Source organism: Lissotriton helveticus, chromosome 2_2, assembly GCF_964261635.1.
Source record: "Lissotriton helveticus chromosome 2_2, aLisHel1.1, whole genome shotgun sequence".
In the NCBI taxonomy this organism is placed as follows: Eukaryota; Metazoa; Chordata; class Amphibia; order Caudata; family Salamandridae; genus Lissotriton; species Lissotriton helveticus.
Genome location: NC_136060.1, coordinates 250,985,960 through 251,006,865, shown reverse-complemented (window position 1 = coordinate 251,006,865; position 20,906 = coordinate 250,985,960). Strand labels below are relative to the sequence as shown.

General features: G+C 46.9%; 1 protein-coding gene across 1 annotated transcript in view; it reads right to left on the bottom strand.

Moving 5' to 3' along the window:
* The window catches only part of SEL1L3 (SEL1L family member 3), a 684,155-nt gene that overhangs the window by 205,118 nt on the left and 458,131 nt on the right, over positions 1–20,906 (bottom strand). The window contains exon 16 of the mRNA XM_078678371.1: positions 5,351–5,478. Coding sequence (XP_078534497.1) covers positions 5,351–5,478 — 128 coding nt within the window. The remainder of the gene's footprint in view (positions 1–5,350; positions 5,479–20,906) is intronic.

The window sequence follows — 20,906 nt, the reverse complement described above, 5'->3', positions numbered from 1 at the left end:
GTTTTTAGACCTTTCTTAAAGCATGAGATGGTCTGGGCTGCCCGCAGGTGGAGAGGGAGTGCATTCCAGGCTCTGGCAACCATCACCGAGATAGACTGACCTCCCAACCTGGTGAACTTAAATCTGGGCACAGCCATCCTGCTCTGATTAGCTGATTGAAGACAGCGATTGGGGACATAAAGAGAAAAGTGTTTTCTCAAGTATAGTGGCCCAAGCTGATGGGTCACTCGAAAGGAAAGGACCAATGCTTTAAAGGTAATACGCTGTGCCACCGGAAGCCAGTGTAGGCTACGCAGGTGAGGGCGAATGCTGGATCTCCTGGGCAGATTAAACAGGAGTCTTGCAACCGCGTTCTGAATCACCTGGAGCCGTTTGATCAGATAGGAGGGTAGGCCACAGAACAGGGCATTCGCGTCGTCCAGCCTAGAAAGAATGAGGGCGCGCCACTGTCTCTTTGGCCTCTCTTGGCAGAAGAGTAAAGAATCTGCGTAAAGCTTTGAGAGTTCCAAAGCATGCACCAGTAAGTCTTTTAATATGGTCTTCAAACTTCAGATCATTTCCGAACCAGACCCCCAAATTCTTAGCAGGACCGCCCATAGATTTGGGGCAAGGAATGTCAGGAGGCCACAAGAGATTTTTAAAGTTGTCGGGGAAGAAACCATAGAAAAGGACCTCAGACTTTTCTTCGTTGCACTTAAGTTGGGCAAGCGCTAACCACCGGAAGACAGATGGAAGGCAGGGCTGAACAGCCGATGTGTCCAAATTGTCCCCCGGCCAGGTGAACAAACGTTGGGTGTCATCGGCGTAGGCCATAATTTAAGCCCCCAGATGTTCGGCCAGGTAGATCAACGGAGTCAAATATACATTAAAAAGAAGGGGGCTGAGGGTAGACCCCTGCGGGAATACAGTTGTGAGATTTCTAGGGCGGGAGGCATACGGTGGCAACCACACTTGTTGGGTCCTGTCATCAAGAAATGACGTCAGCCAATCAAGAGCAGATCTGGTGATGCCAATAGCAGACAACCTGGCAAGGAGAAGCCCGTGGGGCACCGTATCGAAGACGGCAGAGAGGTCTAGTAAAATCAGAACCTCTCTGCCGCCTCCATCAAGGCACTCCCGCATCGCTTCTGAGATCTCCACCAGGGCAGTCTCGGTGCTGTAGGCTGCCCGAAACCCTGATTGAGCAGGGTGAAAGGCATGAGATGACTCAACAAAGTGGTCCAGTTGGCGAAAAGCCATTTTTTCGCAGACTGTAGCCAGTGCCGGCAACAGGGATATCGGCCGGTAACTTGAAGGGGCAGCAGGATCCATCCCGGCCTTTTTTAGGAGCGGTAGTAGTTTGGCCTGCTTCCAGTCGGTCGGGACCGTCGCAGTAGAGAGGGAGAGGTTCACAATCTGGGTGAACTCTTTACACACTGTATCAGCCACCCCACCGAGCACCCTGGCTGGGCATGGATCCGTGGGTGACCCTGACTTCAGGGACTTAAGGATTGTCAGGATCCCACAGAGGATGTTCCTTACTTTTACATCCTTCCAAAGGTACATAAAAATAAGTTTCCCCCTCCCGGGTGCCCAATAGTATCAGGCATGGGCTCTTGTCTTGAACCGCTATCAAAATTCTGCGATCACTTCTTCAGACCCCTATTGAAGGACATGCCATCGTACCTGCAGGACACAAAGGATGTCTTAAATCTGATCGAGAACCTACAGTTCAATGGCACTCAGGAACTCCTAGTCACCCTTGACGTGGAGTCCTTGTACACAAATATACCACAGGAAGCAACTCTTGCAGTAGTGGAAAATATCCTTAATGAAAGTGAATGGGAATCAATCACTCCTAAGGATTTTGTGCTTGATATGGCCCACGACACACTAACAAGGAATTATTTTGAATATGAGGGTGACTTCTACCTGCAAATTCATCGAACTTCCATGGGGAGCACTTTTGCCCCAAGTCTAGCCTGCCTTTATGTACACTCTTTGGAATCTAATATCATCTATAGTACCGATAAACCCTTCCTAAGCAAAATCAGGCTATGGAAGCGGTACATCGATGATGTCCTTTTGATCTGGACAGGGAATAGTGAAGAGGTAAATGAGTTTGGATCCTGGATAAATTCACAAGAGCCTTACCTTAGGTTTACTTTGACCATTAGACATGGAGAACTTGCCATCTTAGACCTGTTAATAAGAGATAGGGATGGCATTTTGACGAGTGAGGTCTTCTATAAACCCACGGACCGCAACAGCCTCTTGAGATTTGACAGTTGGCACCCACAGGGCCTAAGAGAGAATCAACTGGTAGGCCAGTTTCTACGGTAGAGATGCAACTGTACGGAACAAAATGGCTATATGGTTCATGCTACAAAAAAATGGACAAATTGACATCTACGAATTACCCTAGAAAACTAGTCAAGAGAGCGAACAAGAGTGCAATGCACAACAACTGTGAACAGCAGCTCCAGACACAACCAAAAAAGCATTGCAACTGGCTAATATGTGTCTCTACCTTCAGTATACTGTCAAACCAATTCACAGCTATGCTGAACAAAAATTGGAAAGTGCTGGAGTCAGGAGGTCTAGACATTGGACAACCAATGTATTCCTTCAAAAGGGCAAGGAATATATGTGCACTGCTAGCAGCATACAGTACCAGTTGACAGAGTTGTAGGACTCAGTGCTCCACGAGTTTGAGCTCTTAACATAGCATAGTGATTTCTCTATATAGATCTAATGATTGGGATATCACTAAGTTTGTCATTAATAGTTTCCACAGTGGGGCTTTTTGTTTTTAATCCAAGTGACTGTTTCACCTTTACCATCTAAGTATTTCTGTCTAGCTGTACACGGGTTGGGTGTCCTTATTTAAGAACTACTATGGTGAACAAACGTGTGTATCACTATTGGTGTTCTTTAGTTCATCTTTTAGTTTTTGATCTATCACTGAAGGTACTATTGTTTTGATCATCTCTCACTTCGACAGGCACACTTAGCATTGTTTCAGGTAGGTCTTATTTAGGGCACTTCTTAGGTGTACCCCCTTTCCCTGGGATAGTAAGACGTAGGAGACACCATCTTCGAATTACTGTAGGGATCCGACAGCCCTGACGATTGCCCCAGACCTATATGGCTCTTAGTGTGGGCACAAACATGTTGGCCGTTTTATAGATGGATCAGAGACATTATTCTCTATAGAGTCCATTGACTAGTTTTGGCTTAAATGTACCTCAGATCCTCACTAATAAAGGTGATAACCGAGGAACCTGAAGGCACTTTTAATTGAACTGGATCCTGACTTATCCTGCAAGATTTATCTAAGAACTCCCTCCTACCGCCAACAAGTTTTTGTGGAGGTTGAGTCCGCACTGGTCGTATCATCTTACCAGGGTGGGGAGAGGATGTCTATGATGATGCATGACACAATATTGTGTATGAGACATCCTCTTCCATTAAGAATGGCCTTCTAGACCTCCTTCTTAGTCTCAAATACAAGACATTTTCTTTTGATCTTAGGTGGCAATTGAGTTTCCCTCTCCCCCTCTTCTTTTTGTTTTTTGGCTACCTACTCTTATTGTGTTGACTGATCTTTGAGTGGGGACAGTAGGCTGGCCATTTTTTCCCCCTGACTCTCTCTTTTGTGGTTTACGTGGATAGGAGAATGAACAGGTGAAATGGTGGCAGAGTAAAGGGAAGCCTGAGAGTGTGGATTGATGAATTAATTGGTGGATGGATAGAAGGCTTTGCTGATGGATGGGTACATCAAGGAATGGGTGGATGGATGGATGCATAGAAGATGGAAGTGTGAATGAATTGATGGATGGAATGGACAATGAAAGGATGGAATGGTGAAACATTGAAGGATGGATGGATTAAAGAATGAACGGGTGACTAAATGTAAATTTGAACTGGTACATGTCAGCACCTGGATGGAAAGATGAAAGGATGGATGGAGAAATGCTTGAATGAAAGAAACAAGGGAACGCTTCTGGAGACGGTAGGGCTCACTTGCTTCACTTGGTGCCACCAGACTTTGGTTTGGGGGTATTTTAATGTTCTGGCTACTCCCTAGTATCAGTCTACTCCCATACACCACCGTTGTTTCTCTTCCAGTTCATCAAAAGGGACCTCCTTCCTGCCTCGAGGCCATCATTCCAGACAAGGGGTTAAGAAGTAATGAGGACTAATATGGCAAAATTACATTCCCACCGTTTCAAATAAGAAAATTCAAAACTGTGTTTTTCTGCACAAACTTCCCCAAGTCCTAGCCCATTCTGAATGACTGCCTTATAGGCATATTAAGCATGTTGTTATTTAACAAAGGAAACTGAAGCACTAAAACTGAGATCATTTTTATAATGCACATTCAAAAAAGAAAAATTGGACGACAAAGGCACAGTCTTATACTATTTTAAATCCCCACAAAAACATTGTGATGTGTAGGGAAATTTAGAAAAAAACTAAAGCTGATAATGTACTTGCATATGGTTATAATTAAAACCTTTACAAAATGAGCTAAAAAAGAGCGTGTCCATGTTAACGCTACAAATACATTTTTTTAAATTGAAAAGTTATGAATAAATACATAAGATTCTAGTCATTTTCAAGTGCCTTCGAGTGCATGCAACATTGTTGTTACAGAAGACAGATATTGGAGGGTGAAAAGTTATCACAAATTCATAACTTGTTTTAAATTTTAATTGTATCGTTTAACATGAACGCTCTCTTTTTAGCACATTTTGTAAAGGTTTCAATAATAACCTTATGCAAAAAAGTAAATTATTAAAAAAACTAAAACTGATTTTCGTTTCTGTCTGCAAACATATTCAGACAAAAACCTTTACTTCCCCCCAGGTATCGTCAATGTGTGCATGGCAATATTGGCAATATGGGATGCGGGGAAGGGGCAGGAAATGAATTTCCAAGTCAGTGAAACCCTCAATTAGGGTGGCATGGGACATCAGAAACAGGATCGCTGATTTTGTTTTTCGAGCACATGAATGTGAACTAACACAGGAAAATCAAGTTTAACAATTATGTGCGGGTCGTTGCTGCCATTGTGCTACTATAAATTGCTACATTTTTTCACAATGCAATGCATTATGAATATCAATTGGGTAATGCACTAATACCCAAAACATTTTTTTAATCCACCAAGTTAAATATGCAGTAGTCCAATTACTGCACGTCCTACAGATACATTATATGGCACTTGGTTGAGAACATAAACACTCCCAAAAAGCTGTGTTTTAAGAGGCAGCATATTTTCCGCTCAGCAAACATCACACCATTGTGTAGATGCAATTCTAGATCTCGCCGACAACACACATACAAATTAAGTACAGTATCTTACAGTGTAGCAGTCTCTGGGTCTCTAGGGACGCTGTGCAGGCTGCCTGTCATAAAGTAGTGTGAAGATAGAATAGCTCCGTCAAGATGCCCTCCTTTTGCAGCTCTGTGTATGTAGTCAAAAGCAAGGGTCTGTAAAAAAAACAACAAAAATGGTTAGTGTTTCTCTTTCTTACTGACCAGAATTGTAATCCTTTAAAAATTCAGATTAACTGCCAACCTGCTAACACATTCCTTGTTTTTAGTGAAAAAGCCTCTGATGCATAAAACATGTTGTAAACTCAGGTTTACAGCAGGGGTGAGCGATAAATTCCACTCTGCAGGCAGAGTTTGTGCCTTCTGCCCACTCTTACGCTTGTAACGTGGAGTTCTGCCAAAACTCCGTAAATCACTACGTGGTGGAGTATTTTCTCACGCGCGGCTCGCTAACATTAAGTTGGCAAACACTAGCAAGAATGTGTGTCTCTCGGTGTTCGGGCACTTGAATGACACCTGGCGAGATTTTCTCAACATGGCAGTAGGGGGCAGTTACGTTAGCAGTCAGAAAGCTGAAGCTCGATTACAAAATATTCTCGAGTGTCAGCAAAGAAAAGTCTCCCTCTGGCGCACAGTTTGGGCTGATCTTTCAATGCAGAACAAGTCCCAGGTGCTAAAAATCACGGCAAGCAGAGCGATGTACCAATTTCTGCCTGTTCGTTGAACTCCTCGGAATCTCGAAGAGTTTTTATGTAACTCTGCGTAATTAGGTGGAGTGAAACCCTGTGAGTTTCACCCACCCCTAGTTTATAGCTCCAAAGCACATTTGTGAGATGGACTTCCTGGCAAGAATTGCGTAGTGGGTGTTCAATGATTTTGAGATATGTCTTACTTTCATGTAAAGTTTATGGCCTGTCCTAAGAGCTTGTTGGCCTTGACATAGAAACCTTACCTGAACCCTTTCCTTTTCTTTTATAAACCAAACATGATTCGAACACTTTAAAGAGAGCTTTCAGGCTCCTCTCTCCACCAAAAAAACATCCTATCCAATGGTCACAGAAAAGTGTTCACGTATCTTGAAAGTCACAGCAAAAGTGAACATTCTTTTAATTTTTAAAGAACATTCATACTTCGTTGGTAGAACAAAGAAACAAGGAGGACCTAAACACCTACTGTAGTTACACTAAACACCACGGAGGATTTAAAATCATATTGAAGTAAACTAAATGGAGAACTATCTCTTTTGGTGGAACACAGCTTCAAATAGACCTTGAAATCGTCCTGTAATGAAACACAACATCTCAGAGGACAGCAGAGTTACTGTGATGTCACACAACTTAAGACAGTTGTAGGGTTTATTACCATGGCACCCCTTATCACTAATCTCATAAATATAGCCTTATACGCAGATGTTGTCAATGGCATTCTTAAGCATGTGGTAATTATTGCACCCTTGAAAAAGCCACTCGCTAAGCATGAAATCCTGACTAAGTAGAAATCCATTTCAGGGGCACCATGTAAAGCAAAATTTACATTGAAACCAGCAGTGTGCTAAGCACCTTCCAGTCAAGTTGCAACTAAATCTATCTAACACACAAACAGCGCAACACCAAAGAGTTGTCTACACTCATAAACAAGGCAAAGGAAGCATGTACCGTAGACCAATGAGTGCTCTCAGAATGTTTAGAATCATTTGCAAGCCAATTTTAAACTTCTGTCATCATATATGGAACATCATACATTCAACCAACTTGCCAGATTCTCAGTGTCACAAATGGGTTAAAGTCACACTCCTGTCTTCACTTTTAATATGTTCCCTGGGGACATCCATTAAAGCTATGACTGAGTCTATCAAGAGGTTTTTTTTAATTTTCCCTCACTTTTTTCTTTACTATACGCTGATGATGCTTACCACATCAGATAGCTCACATTATTGTGTCTTACCCCTAACGTACATCTTATAGGTACTCCTCTCCAGTTTTTTGGGGTGATTTGTACCTAACACCACCACCACTTTGGTGAGTGGTGTGAGGAGGAACCTGACGATGAAGCTTGCCACCTAAGAGTGGGTGAAGCTTTTCGTACTAGCAAACTGGTTTATGGTCAAAAAGAGACACCACATTGTGAGCCCCTTTAGTGCTGTGTTGCGCTTCCTAGATCATCCCCTTTGGTACCTACTAGATCCAATGCATTTATTTCATGCATGAATTAATCCACCTACCATAGGTAGGGCTAGGCACAAAGACTTGCTCAGCGCCAGGATACCCACGCAGGTGATAGTGCACTTTACAAATACATATGAAACATAACATACCATCTGATCTTTATTACACTATTATAATACTGATGACCATTAAGTCCACTCAGGAACGATATTACCCGATTCTACCAGTCTATTAGCCACACTCAGAGCTTCCCAGACCTAGTGTAAAATGAGAAAACCCTACACAAGAAAGCCAAAACTGTAACATCCCTGGGTCTCCAAGCTATGTCACAAGCATCACGTGTGATCTCCCATCAGTACACTTCAATGCAGGTAGGAGGAGGCAAAGTACATTGAAGCAAATTGCAAAACAATTAAATGATATCCATTTTGGTGGCACATTTCTCTTCCGTGGAACCAAACCCATAATGTGGGGATACACAACAACACAGAGAATCTATAAAATAAAATCGCCTGAAATAATAATACTCTGCTTGTACTCTTTCAAGATTACATACCTTCGTAATCTCGCCGAATCCTCAGCAAAAAAGGTTGAAGCACAACACCTTAGAAGATTTTCCAGACACACTATTTGTTGATCAATATTACAGTGGTCGATATGGAAATCTTAAAACAGGCCTTATCTTCTTCACAAATAACTACATCCTGGTCCAATATCAATGACAAACTCAATTTTATATTGTCTACTATCATTTCCAATGGCCACAAACTCCGAATCACCTCCTCACCAGTATTCAAGGGAACCACCACTATCTCCATCTCCAATAATGGTAGGGACCTGATTCAGTCCACAGGCTTGCACCTCGCACTATTTGACCACACCTTCCCAGTCTTCCTCAATGCCCTACTGAAAGCCTCCTTCAACGAATAACCTAACCCCAGGCTACCTACTCAACCCCCATTCTGAGTCCCCTCTAATCCATAGCCAGTGTCTTGCCGCCTACCCCTAACAGAATAGCCTCACCCGCCCAACCATACCTCCCAATTTTTATTTTTTTTAAACAGATTTTATTGAGTTTTTTACTTCAGAGGGCATACATCTTTTTCACGTTTTCATTAAATGCATGGTAAGCTCATAACGTCTAAGTTATAAATGCAGATATAGTAGAACATTGCTTCACCTTTCAGCCATTCAATTGCATTCTCTGTACTTTCAGCATGCAGTGCACAGTCTTTCTTGAGTCAGGTGTCATAACTGCGTCGCCTAGCAGCATATCTCCGCGGGACTCAAGCTATTTAGTACTCATTCATACTAGATATAGTTGTCTTCCATTCAATAGATCAGGGAACCGAACATCCAACTCTCCTCCCCTCCCCCCCCCCCAACAGACACACACCCCTCCCCCACGCAACTCTCCCACCCCTACCCTCCTCCCTCCCCTCAGACATGCCGCTTCTCCAATACCATGTGTGCTGCTCATAATGTATTCCGCACACTTCAATTGAGACCTGTGTCAGTGGTCTAATCTCCATCCGGGAGAATGCGCCCAATCAGGAGATCCCACCTCCCGCCTACTTGGTCATCACACTGACCGCAGCTGAGGTCCCATACAACCTAAAGGGCACATAGGATCAGGAGGATCAGTCCTCTTCGTCAGTCGGGTCCTTAAGTAGATCTGTCAGTGCTACCCAGGCTTTGGCTGTGTCCCATAACTTGTCATTGTCAGTTTTTTCGAGCTAGTTGGAGGGTCCCCTCGTAGTCCGCCCACTTGAGAAATTCTCTGAGCCAGCGCCCTGCATTAGGGCCTGTGGCCGCTTTCCAATGACTGGTGATTTCTAAGCCTGGGCGTCCGAATCGGCTACGCCCACGGAGTAGGCATAGTGCTGCCTCCTACACATTTTGCGTAGACAGCGTAGCCGGCAACACTACGCCCACTCCGTGTGCGTAGCCGAGTCGGCCGCCACCCGCCTCCCTCCCGCCCTCCCCTTCATACATTATTTAAGCAAACTACCCTTAATAAAACAATTTTAAAGCACTTACCGTGTCCGGGGCTCGTCCGGGGCTCCCTCTTGGAATAGCGTCCCTTCATAGATACCAATGCGCATGCGCGGCCGCCCACGCATGCGCATTGGTATCCATGACGACGCGATTCCAAGAGGGAGCCCCGGACGAGCCCCGGACACGGTAAGTGCTTTAAAATTGTTTTATTAAGGGTATTTTGCTCAAATAATGTATGTAGAGGAGAGTGGGAGGGAGGTGCGTAGTGGGGCTACGCGGAGTGCGGGAGTGGGCGTAGCTTCTCGCCCACTCCGCGTAGCTCCGCGGAGCCCCACTACGCCCAGGGTTAGTGATTTCGCGCTTGGCTAGAACCAGACCCAAATCCAAAAACCTGCTGGTAGTTTTGCTGCGGGCAGTGTGGGGGAACCACTGTAGAAGACACACAGCTGGAGTACTTTGTAGGTCCTTCTCTGTTACCTCAGTTAATTTTGTCATTATCCCTCCCCAGTACCCCCGGAATATAGGGCAATCCCAGAACATATGCATGTACCCTGCATCCCCCAGTCTGCATCGTGGACAGGCAGCATGAGAGTGGAAGAACTCATTAAGTTTGGAAGCAGTGAGGTACGCCCGATGGAACACATAGAATAGGATGAGTTGAAATCTGGCGTTTCGGGAACATTTCCATGCTCTTTCCATCAGCATTTCCCAAGGTTTAGTCTCGATGGGGGTTCCTAGGTCCACCTCCCATTTGGCACGCAATCTCTCCAGTGAGGTCCTCAAGCCCTGTGTCAATCTGAGGTACAGGCACGTGACCACCTTGACCCTTCCCGCAGAGGTGACCACATATTGGCAAGGGGGAAAACCCGTGGTTCCTCTAGTCCTCCCTTCCAATGTTTGCGCATCACAGCCGCCACGGCCGCGTGTAGGAGAAAGTCCTGCGCAGGCAGCTCATGTCTGTCCACTAGTTCTTGAAACGGTAGGAGTGCACCATCTTCGTACAGATCCCCAAGGGTGGAGATCCCGAAATTCCTCCCACTCATGTAGCCGCTGCCAATTCCCCCCATGCGGAAGTTCCATGCAGAGCCATACCGGAACCTCGGCGAATACGCCGAACCACCCCTATGGTGTCGTAGGGCCCTATTCCAGCAGAGCCTCAGGACCCAGAGCTCCCCGGGGACCTCCCCTTCCCGCAATGGGAGGCACAGAAGAATCCGAGCCAGTTGGTGCATCTCTGCATCCCAGCCTCTCTGAGCCACTTCCAGGCCCAACCTCCTCGCCAATCTTTGGGTAAACCATTGAAATTGGGCCACATGGTAGTAGGCCTCGAAATCAGGCGTAGCAAGGCCTCCCTCCTGTCTTGGGCGCATCAGGGTAGGTAGTGCCACTCTGCTCCTCCCTGAACCCCACAAGAAGCCCGAGATTATGGAGTTGAGTTGGGCGAAGTACCTCCCTGGTATCCAAAGTGGCAGAGTCACAAAGTAATAGTGCAACCGGGGGAGGGTTATCATTTTTAGTAGTGCCACTCACACCGCGACCGACAAGGGTAATGACCCACAGAAGTCCAGGTTATTCTTGGTGTTTCGCAGGGCCCAGCCTATGTTACCTTCAAATAAATCGGCTGCGCCATGGTAAATCCGCACCCCCAAGTACGGTAAACAGCTACCTTCCCATCCCACATCCAGCCCCTCAGGGTGAGCACCACGGCCACCCCGCACCGGAAACAGACAGGTCTTGGCCCAGTTAACCCTGAGTCCCGCCACCCTTCCCAATCTCTCCAACAGTTCCCGAGCTCCACAGAGCGCGCCAATGTTATCGGCGAGGAACATCAGTAAGTCGTCGGCGTGTAGGGCAATATGGTGCATTCGACCCAGCACCTCTAGGCCCCTGTAGTGTTCCCCCCTCCGTGCACGCACCGCTAGGGGCTCCATTGCTAGGGCAAACAGGAGGGGAGATAGTGGGCAGCCCTGCCTCGTTCCCCTACCCACCGCACACGCTGCCGAAATCACCCCCCCCCCGTCCGGACTCTGGCCGTCGAATTGAAGTATAGGATCTGCGTCCATGCGACAAACCCCTCACCCAGGCCGAAGGTCCTCAAAACTTGAAACAAGTATGGCCACTCTAGGCTATCAAAGACCTTTTCGATGGCAATGGATAGCACACATGCCTCTTCACCTCCGGCCTCCGACTCCTGCAGTAGTTGACACAGCCTCCTAATATTCACCGCCGTGTTCCGGGTGGGGATGAAACCAGATTGGTCCTCATGTACCAGGGTCGTCATGTGCACCATCAGGCGATGTGCCAATATGCCACTCAGTACCTTATACTCAATGTTTAACATCGCGAGGGGGCGATACGCTGTTCGATCCCACTCCGGTTTCCCAGGTTTAAGGAGCAGGACAATCACTGCCTCTCTCGTCGAGGTGGGCAAATAACCAACCTGTTTTGATCGATTGTAGAGAGACCCCAGCTATGGGGCCAGTACATCAATATTGGCGACATAAAACTCCGATGGGAACCCATCAGTGCCTGGGGTTTTGTTCTTAGCCATGCGTTTGAGGGCACTCCGGACCTTGCCCAATTCCACCGGGCGGCCCAAGTTTCCTGCCTCCTCTGCTTCAATCTGCGGTAATTCTATATCTAGGAAATCCCCGTCTTCCAGTTCCCTGGGGTCTAGCGCGCTATGATACAGCGTGGAGTAGTAATATAGGAATTGCATGTTGATTGCCTGCTGCCCAAAGTGGGATGTCCCCCCCTCGTCTCGTAGCTCCAGGATCGGTGTGCCCCTGTGGGCCGGATTCGCTAACCAGGCCAGGAGCGCCCCTGACTTATCGCGTTCCGCATGCGCTCGCACCATGTAGGCCTTATAATCAAAACATCTCAGCCTCTCCACTTGTGTGGCCAGCTCCTCCTTTGCCCTTAGTAGCTCCTCCTGGACATCCACCCGCCCCGGTCTTTCTCGTTCCTTGTCCCGAAGTCGTTGTTCCGCCCCCTGTACCTCACTCAATAGAGTTCTGCGAACACCCACCGCCTCTCCAATGCACCGTCCGCGGATCACCGCTTTAAACGTGTCCCATTCATTATGCAGACTGGAGGAGGTGCCCGCATTGTGCTGGAAGTACTCCCCTATGGCTGTGCCTATGGTGGTCTGGAAGACCTGGTCTTCCAGGGCCTCCGGCCTGAGACGCCAATTGGGAATCGCCGTTCTAACCCGAACCCAATTCAAGGTCACCAGTAGGGGGTTGTGATCAGAGGTCGTTCTGGCGAGGTATTCACTCGTTGTAACCTGCATATGAACGTCCGGGGAGCACAAGACCGCGTCCAGTCTGACATGCAACTCATGAACTGCAGAAAAGTAAGAGTAGTCACGTTCCCTAGGATGATGGGCCCACCAGGTGTCTGTAAGCCCCCAACTACTCCGCTGCCAATCCCTCCAGCCTTCTGCTATTCTACAACTGGGGGCGTCAGGGAGTGGTGGGGGGGAACGGTCCAGGTCCACGTCTGTTACACAGTTAAAATCCCCCCCATTAACACAGAGCCCGTGAGCACCCCCGCCAGCTTCTGTGAAAGTTGTGCAAGAAAGGTGGGTTGATCTATATTAGGGGCGTATATGCTTCCCAGCGTAATGTCCCGTCCATCTAGTCGCCCTGTGACCACTGTAAATCTACCCTCAGGGTCAACCACCTGCCTCAAACATTGAAACGGTACTCCTGCTCTTATCCAAACCAGTGTTCCCCTGGCATATGCCGAGTAAGTGGTGTGAAAAACCTGACCTCCCCAGCGACGTTGTAGTGCCTTCCCCTCTATCTCCGTCAAGTGTGTTTCCTGAAGGAGAGAGATCTGCACTCCCCTCCGTACCAAGTATGCGGGTATTTTGTGTCGCCTGCACATGGTATGCATCCCTCGGACATTCCAGGTCATGACTTTAAGGCCTATGCAGGTACCCATGGATCTGTTGTGTGTACACATTTACTGCACCCCCCCTAGTGGCATGTCCGACCCTCCCCAAGCCCCCTCAACACATAAACTGCCCCCAACTCCCACTCCCCAGGACAGGCACACAAGAACAGGTTCCAATCCAAACCAAACTGCTCGAAAGCATAACTGTAACTAGGAGGAAACTCTTGGCTCGCGCTTAATGCCCCCAGAGCCCCCCCCCGGCCACCCTTGGAGAAAAACCTGTATAGCCAGCTAAGACCCCGGCAATCTTGAGATCATCATCAGTCGCGCTGCCCCATCTCCAATCGCCCCCCAAGAGCAGGTAGCGTAACAGGCCCTAAATCATGTATCTCCCATAACTTCTGCAGGCCCATCACCCAAATATTCCGTCCGCTGTCTGTGGGGTGACATTCGGTAATTCCATATTGTAGAGGCCCTGAGAGCTGCCGGAGCCCGGGCTCCCCGTTCCACTCTTCGCTGCTTTAGTGACAACACTCGACGGGCTGGTCGCTCCCTGACTGATGGCCACCACAGCCCGGATCGCCTTGTCCCGTTCATGTCTCTGAGCCACCGGGGAAGTGGGGCTCCCCCGTTGGTGAGGCAGACTCTTGTCGTTCTCGAGGTGAAGTTGGCCGTGAGAAGCCCCCCGTCGTTCCACCCCGACTCTCCAACCAGTCCCATGCTGTCTGCGGGGTAAGGAAAAAGTGGGTCTTCACATCCGCCGTCCCCCGCAGACGTGCTGGGAAGAGCATGGCGTATGGGATGCTGAGCTGTCGTAGCTTCTTCTTGATGGCCAAAAAGGAGGACCGTTGCCGTTGCACTTCCCTGGTGTAATCCGGAAATATCATCACCCGGCTGTTGCCTATTTGCAGGTTCTGTTGTTCTCGAGCCCTTTGTAGGATGAAGTCCCGGTCGCGATAGTGTAATAGCCGCGCCACTATCGGTCGGGGCGGAGCACCAGGCTTGGGCGGGCGGGCCGGGACCCTGTGCGCTCGCTCCAGCGCATAGAATGGGGAAAGGCCCTCTGGGGCAACCTCTGCCCGCAGCCAGTTCTCCAGAAATTGGACCGCATATGGGACCTCCTCATGCTCCGGCACACCCACGATGCGGAGGTTATTATGCCGTGAGCGGCCTTCACTGTCCTCCGCTCGGACCTCAAGGGCCTGGACTCTGTGCGCCAATTCACTCAAGGAGCGTCGTAGGGCGGTCACCTCATCAGGAATACTTTTCATGTTCAACCATACCTCCCAATGTTATAATAAATAAAAATGTCTAATGTTCACTATTCCCCCCAAAATTGTCCCCATCCCCTACTACCTTACCTTGCACAATCAATAACTTCCCCTCTACCTTTCACAAATAGCTACCCCCCAAAGACCACCCACTGGCACAAAACCATCCATCTGGATCACACAAACAATAGCCCATCCTACCATACCTCACCTTCTTACGTCATTCCACTCTTCTACTCACCTCCCTTTCACACAAACAGAACAACCCTCCACCACAAAGACAACCCTGCAGCCACACCCAACCCACCTCCCACACTCATCACAGACCCTTCGTGGGCTAATCCTTCTTCCCCCACCAACATCACATCCCTCACCCACACTAAGTACAATCCCTCTGTTGTGTCACTACATCTGATGGCTCCAACCTCAATATCTCACCTCCCCCACCACTTAAAAAACTTCTCCTCGCTAAATGAACCTGCACACTTACAACCAGATCCCTGTATTACCTCAGTATTGCCGGCTACCCGGAACTCCCAACTACACCTCAATCTACCATCTCCCAACTATGCACACATTGCCTTCTGTGACTCTGGCTAAACATCTCTCTCAGTCATTCACTTTACTCCTTCCCCTCACATGACATCAGCACACAGTAACTGGCAAACAGCCCCACCTCACTTAACGACCACCCCTGGGACCATTTTTCATGACCCTGCTGGGATCACACAACATATCTCACAACATGGTGCTCTGCCCCACCAAGATCCTCTCACCTCATCCCCAGTCTCCATAGCTCAAACTCCCTCCCACCCCCTGTCAAACTCCTATACCCCAGCCCCTGTCTCCCAAAACCCACCACCTAGAACATTAACTAGTTCTCTTCAGCTCGAAACTGTGCCAGCTTGATTAGACTGTATCCCAACTAAACACAAGACTATCATATCGCTTAAACTATCTGCCCCAGCCAAAGACACACTATCCTCACTCAATATCTAGAAATAGACTGTTACCTCCACCCAAAAGATTAACACAAGTCTCTCCCAAGCTGACACTGCCAACCTTTCTATATGTTATAGCACCCAACTCACCCCAATCCTCTCCACTCCCATTCCTCCTACCACCACCACCACCTCAGCCCCAGACAACTACGACTTCACAATGGTAGATCTGCAATGAAGCACAAACTGGAGATTTCCAAAACCATCACTAAATACAATTTTGACCTCTTAATCCTGACTCACCATGGTTCAACACCTTTGATTTTCTACTTCCTCCAAACTACTCCATCATCAGAAAGGACTGAGTAGGCAAAGTTGGGGTGGTAGTAATCTACAGAGACTCCCAGCAATGTACGGAGATACCAATTTGCCCCTTCTCCATGTTTCAGTGCCACACTCTAGGCCTATGACAAGTCCGCCCTTAAGGATAAACGCAATCTAACAACCATCAGGTAATGATACAGCCTTTATAGAGGAATGCACTGACCTCATAAATGACCATACAACAATGATCTGAGCTAACATAACTTCAAGTCCACACACAGTAAAGGTTCCATACTTGACCTAAAGTCCTTCTTAAGAAGTCAGGGATCTCCTATCACCAGTACGCGGATGACAGACAGCTGTATCTAAATTTCTCCTCACAGGACGATATCTCGCTACTCACCACCGCCCTAAACTCTGTGCACGGCTGGATGATCTCACATAACCTACAGCTGAACCCCTCTAAAACTGAATTTCTCCTCATCTCCCATTCGAAATCAACACCTCTGCTGCAATCCTGGATAGACACACACTCAACTGTAAACTCACCATTGTTGACAGTGCCAAGTCATTCTAGACAAAAGACTCAAGTTACATTCCCAAATCAGCACTTTCACCAAAAATGCTCGCTATCAACTAAGTCTTCTGTGGGGAATCCGCCACTACATCCCAGAACACGATTTTACATTGCTTGCCCTTTCACTGATGCTATCTGTAGTAAATTACTTCTCTAATGTATTCCAATGAATAGAATGTCCATGACATGACATGACATCATAGAATGCTTGGGTGACTCTCTGGCTCACAGTGTCAGCTTGTCAACTCAGGCTGAGCTGCTTGGAGCTTGCTCCTGGTGGGGCTACATCTGTACTTCCTATCTTCTCCTACTCATCTATCCTAGAAGAGAGCTACAATAAAGGATTATCTAACTATACAGCTGGACTCTGTATCTTCCTTTACTACAACTTGGCGACGATTGTCAACAGGATGAACCTATGCATGAACTAAGGAGAAAGGCCAACTAAGGAACCAAGGAATTACAAGAAAAGGAACATTAAGGACTTCAAAAAAGTCAATTTAAACCAAAAGGTAACGCCCTAGCTAGCCCCACCAGTGTCCTGTACTATCTGGACAGCCTGCACCCAGGGTGTTCGTCAGTAATGAGCCTGCTGTCACCCTGCTACAGTCTGGAAGATTCCTACAGTGAACATGTCCCATTAGCAACACTCTTCGAGTCGCTCCTACAACACTGTTTCCCCAAGGGTCATAAGTTTCCTGTCCTGCTGTGTTAGAAGGGACTCAACAGTTTCCACAAAAGAGGCACTTACTGGTACACTCTCTAAGACTGATGCTGAATTGTGGTCTGCTTTTGGAGCTTGGCGCCTGCATGAGTAACTGGCAGCCTTGGAGAAGACTTAGAAGCAAAAATCAGCATCTAGCAGAGTTTGCCTGTGTTTTCACAGCTTTGGAAGGGACTCAAGAGTGTTCACAAAAGCGGCACTGTTGGTAAGCTCATACGTTTTTGGGGAAAGTGATTTTCAGTGTACTGCAAGTGGTATCCTGACACGCTGGTAAATAGCAGCATCGTGGGTATTTAGCTGGCGGTCCCAGCGTGCGTGTTCCGAGAGGCATCTTTAGTCAGCCAACGGGGCCATGTTATTCTGATGTATGGGGCACTTTACCTTACTTATTTGCATTTGGATATTTTAGATGTCACCTTTGATCCATGGCAGTTCGACTGTTGACTTTCAAATGGCCCACGAGCCCCCGCCAGGCGCCTGCTCTGCGCGCCTGCACTCGACATGCCTACAATCACTCTTCTGTGACGTTCGTTCCTCTCTCAGTCACTTGCTGCAATGGATGCTTTGGTGCACGCTCCTGCCGCAAGCCGCCATTTTGTGGTTGCATGTTTGGGAATCTTGGCAAACTTTACTGCGGTGTACTTCTTTTGCCGATAAACCGCCAACCGCATTGCCAATAAAGATTTGCGGACAACAAATAACCCGCTCTGCTCGAGTAAGTGAGTATTGCGAGTACAGTTCTCTCCAACGGCTCAACGGCTAGTGCGACATGTAAGTGGAGGACATTGCGCTAATTTGGAGGAGGTCACTGTGCTCCTGACGAAGTCCACGAGGAGTTCCCTGGTGTTGCCTATTTGTGCTGGGACAAGAACAATGTTCCTGGAGCTCTCGTGAATGCGTGGACAGCAGAACGGACAATACATGGACCCGCAGCTCTTTACAAGGGAACACAGAGCAAGTTGATATAATGCATGTCCTATTTGGTATATGATTTAGTGCAGTGTGTACCCTTTTCTTTGGGGAAGTTGTATGTGCGTTCTCTGCTCCAATTCAGTTTTGAATTCAAGTGTGTTGTGTGACAGTAAGCGTTCTGTACAGCTCATAAGTGTAGTGTACCATTGAATCTGTCTTGATTTAGTTTTCTTATGTAGAGGGTACCTGTTTCTTTGAGGAGGTTGTGGGGGTAGTCAATGCCTCTAATCTTAGTTTTCAGTTTTCCAGGGTGAGTACCCTGTAATCTACCCTTATCAGGGGAGGTTAAGTGATTTTTAACCCTACGGTGTACCCTTCTTTGGGGAGGTTGTGTGCTTTGTGGGTAGTCCATGCCCATTTCTGTTTTCTAGGGTGATGTTGAACCTTATGGTGTACCCTATTTACGGGATATTGTAGTTTTGGTTTTCCGGGGTGAGTATCCTGTGGTGTACCCTACTTTGGGGTGGTGGTAGTGTTTGTGGGTAGTCAATGCCGCATTTCAGTTCCCAGTGTAAATTTCCTGTAGTGTACCCTACTTAGGGGAGGTTGCGTGTTTGTGGGTAGTCAATGCCCCATTACAGTTCCCAGGATGAGTATCTTGCGGTGTACCCTATTTAGGGGAGGTTGCGTGTTTGTGTGTAGTCAATGCTCCACTTCAGTTTCCAGGGTGACTAACCTGCGGTGTACCCTATTTAGGGGAGGTTGTGTGTTTGTGGGTAGTCAATGCTCCATTCCAGTTCCCAGGCTGTCTAACCTGCGGTGTACCCTATTTAGGGGAGGTTGTATTATTTTACAGGGGTAGTACCCTGCGTTGTTCCCTATTTTTGGTGAACATTGTTTAGACATCTTTTCTTCTTGACTCTATGCTCCTTTTGAAGTTTTCCTGCTTGGAACTCGTGGCCAAGGGTGTCTTGTTGGTAGGACTTTGGGTGAGGAGCGTTATCTTATTTTAAGTGTCAGTATGTCTTGACCAGTGGAATGTTTTTTTTGTGGTTTTTTTCAGAGCGTTTTTCTCTAGGGTTTTACTGTAGTCTTGTTATGGGGCTTCCACTCTTCTGGTTGTCTAGAGTGAATTATACCCCTGTTGTATCTCTCCCAAGGGTCTGTGTCTACACTCATCTTTGTTTACCAGGGTGCCTACCCTGTGGTGTACCCATGTACGGGGAGGTTGTGAGTGTGATCACCTTTCTTTGCTGCATTGGTCCTTATTCATCTAAACCATGCTGTTTCCCTAAGGGAGGGGGATGAGGCATATAGTAGTAACATGTAGTTGTTTTTCTGTTCATCTAAAATTTAGCATCTTATTGTATTTCTACTCATGCTAATGATATCTCATGCCGTACATGTCGTACATTATTAGATTTGTGTATCTCATTTTGTACTTTCAGGCTAATGTTATATTTGAGGTATCTTGCCTATCTTTCTCTCTATTCTGTTGTCATTCCATAAGGAAGGAGGATGTGTAGTAAATTACTTCTCTACTGTTTTCCAATGAATAGAATGTCCATGACATGACATGACATCATAGAATGCTTGGGTGACTCTCTGGCTCACAGTGTCAGTTAGTCAACTCAGGCTGAGCTGCTTGGAGCTTGTTCCTGGTGGGGCTACATCTGTACTTCCTATCTTCTCCTACTCATCTATCCTATAAGAGAGCTACAATAAAGGATTATCTAACTATACAGCTGGACTCTGTATCTTCCTTTACTACACTATCCACAATAGACTATTGCAACTCTCTGCTGACTGGTCTCCCCAAAACCCACCTCACCCCTTCGAAAGCTATTGTACACTTGATGCCTAATTTATCTATGGGGCCGAAAGAAATGACCACATTACCCCAATGGTGATCACTCCTCGATAGTTGCCAAAGAAAGCAAGGGCTATCTACAAGACAGCATAAATCACCCATAAAGCCCTGCACACATCCACTCGCTGTTATCTGGCGTACACACTCAAAATATTAGGCAGCCCCAGACCATCAGGAAATGCTGATGTAATGTTCCTTCAACCCCTACCCTTTAAAAGAGTAATGTCTGCGCTATATAAATATGCATAAATAAATAAATGCATGACTCCATGGAGGACATGCAATCTCACCGTGGATGGACAAGACTCCAAGGAGGAGCTCAAATCCTGCATACTAGACACAGGCTACTACTGTGGGGTCATACGACTCAATAAATACATGAAATACTTGTATGTGTGGATCGCAGACTGCTACTACAGCCCCTTTATGAATGAAGACAATGCATTTTTCCAGGGCGGGGAGTGAGGAGATCGGAAACAGTTTGTGTGGCCTGCCTAATTAACCACTGAAAAATGTATGGTTGTGTTATCAACATTATACATCTCCATTTACCATAGTAGGTCTTTCTCTTTATTGGCATCTGACAAATTGTTCTACTGGTTTGTGGTCAGTAATTATGGCTGTCACCTAATATAATCGCTCAGCTTTAGGGTTGATAGATCATGTATGTAATGTACCATCAACAAGTCCATTCAACCCAAGATCTTTAAACACATATCCTAGACCTCAAACAGTATTAGTCATGCTATAAGTCTAAAACTATGGTCTATAAATCTAACAAAATATTCTCCTAAACGATTCATCATTAGAAACAATTTTGATGAAAGATGCATGTGATAATTCCGTCATTAAAAGATTCACCATTATGTGCACCTAAAAAATTCTGGCTGCTGATTAATCAG